At 37.5% G+C, this 1,598-nt stretch overlaps 1 protein-coding gene across 2 annotated transcripts in view; it reads left to right on the forward strand.

Moving 5' to 3' along the window:
• Nucleotides 1–1,598, forward strand: part of MOB1A (MOB kinase activator 1A) — a 27,765-nt gene that overhangs the window by 16,753 nt on the left and 9,414 nt on the right. For both annotated transcript variants that reach the window (XM_006880848.1, XM_006880849.1), the window contains exon 4: nucleotides 653–786. In XM_006880848.1, coding sequence (XP_006880910.1) covers nucleotides 653–786 — 134 coding nt within the window. The remainder of the gene's footprint in view (nucleotides 1–652; nucleotides 787–1,598) is intronic.

A 1,598-nucleotide genomic window follows, 5' to 3' on the forward strand; every position in this document is an offset into this window, starting at 1 on the left:
TATCCACTTTGTTAGAGTGAAAAGCAGCCCTGGTGACCAGGCGCCCAATACGGCCAAATCCGTTTACTCCGACCTTCACCATCGTGTCTCAGGGATGCGGCTGAGGCTGCACAAGAAGAGAGGGCAATCTGGATCGACGAGGAGCAGAGAGCCGAAATAGTATTTTTAGGAGGGATGCTTTTATTTTTTTTAATATTTAGTTCTGTTCCTCAGACTTCCTTTAAAATTAAATAAGAAAAAAATTTGTCTATGCTTATTTATATGCGTGATATTTGTTCATTGTTATAACTCAACCAAGTAAGGAAGATGAAGAATAAATACTTGGGTATCAGTGGTTCTCTAACCTTTCCCCAGGAGTGGGGTTTTATAATCCTGTCTCTTCTGGTAATGTGGTAGCCATGGCATCAGAACACATGGATTCCTCACCCCTTTCTAACAGGAAGAAGGTTCTGTTAGATGCACTGACTCTTTTATCCCCCTCCCAACTACAGCTGGCGCGTTACAGGAAAGTTTGCATCTTCTCTTCACTAGAAAGATGATGTACAATGTATTACCAGTTGATGAAAATTATCTGTGATTTCCATTGACCAGAGGTAAATGTGCTTTAATTCCAAGTTGAAGTTAAAGTTTTTCAAAACATGTTTTTCTCCAGATATGAATACCATTGGGCGGATGGCACTAATATTAAAAAGCCAATCAAATGTTCTGCACCAAAGTATATTGACTATTTGATGACTTGGGTTCAGGACCAGCTGGATGATGAAACGCTTTTTCCTTCTAAGATTGGTAAGTTAATATTATACAGGGGATTTTTTTTATTACAAATATGTGATTTTAACACTTTTTTTAAAAAGTTAATAGGTAGGGGCTGCCATCCCCCCTTCAAAATCTGTGTATTCCCTCACTCTGTGTGTGACTGCCTGTTTCTTCAGCAACACCAAATACTAGTAAAAATATTTTTACTTTATGGATGAGATCAAGCACTTTCGTTACGTGGTTTTTTCCCTCTTTATAGTTTTTATCTTTTGTGTGTTTTCTGTTTCTTCTTTATCCATTACTTTGAATGTTTTTATATATTTTCCTAATACTGTTTTATGTCTGTTTGTTCATGGGGTAGTTTTTCTGTATGTAATTTTTCCCTATTTCTTTTGTTAATATTTCTTTTTTGACTTCTGGTCTTTAATACAGTGATTATTGCTGTATATTGTTGAGTTGGAAACGACCCATAGCTGACCCTCTTGTGGGTTTCCAGAGACAGTTAATCACATGGGAGGAGATTGCCCATCCTTCTCCTGAGGAGCAGCTGGTGGATTTGAACCTTGTGCCTTTGGGATCTAGCACAGTTCCTTACCAGTAGACCCAATTTGAAAGGCTTTTTATAGGGCAGGATTATAAAAATAGACATCCATATTTTAATTTCGTACCGGAACGCATAAATATTGACATATTAGGCATTGGAGAGATGAGATGGACTGGCATGGGGCATTTTGAGTCTGATGACCATATGATATATTACTCCGGAGATGAAAAGACAAGGAAAGATGGGGTTGCCTTTATAGTAAAAAAAGTAATTTCTAGATCCATCTTGAAGTACAACA

The sequence above is a fragment of the Elephantulus edwardii genome, unplaced genomic scaffold, assembly GCF_000299155.1.
Source record: "Elephantulus edwardii isolate Elephantulus edwardi_28Jun2011 unplaced genomic scaffold, EleEdw1.0 scaffold00011, whole genome shotgun sequence".
Taxonomy (NCBI): Eukaryota; Metazoa; Chordata; class Mammalia; order Macroscelidea; family Macroscelididae; genus Elephantulus; species Elephantulus edwardii.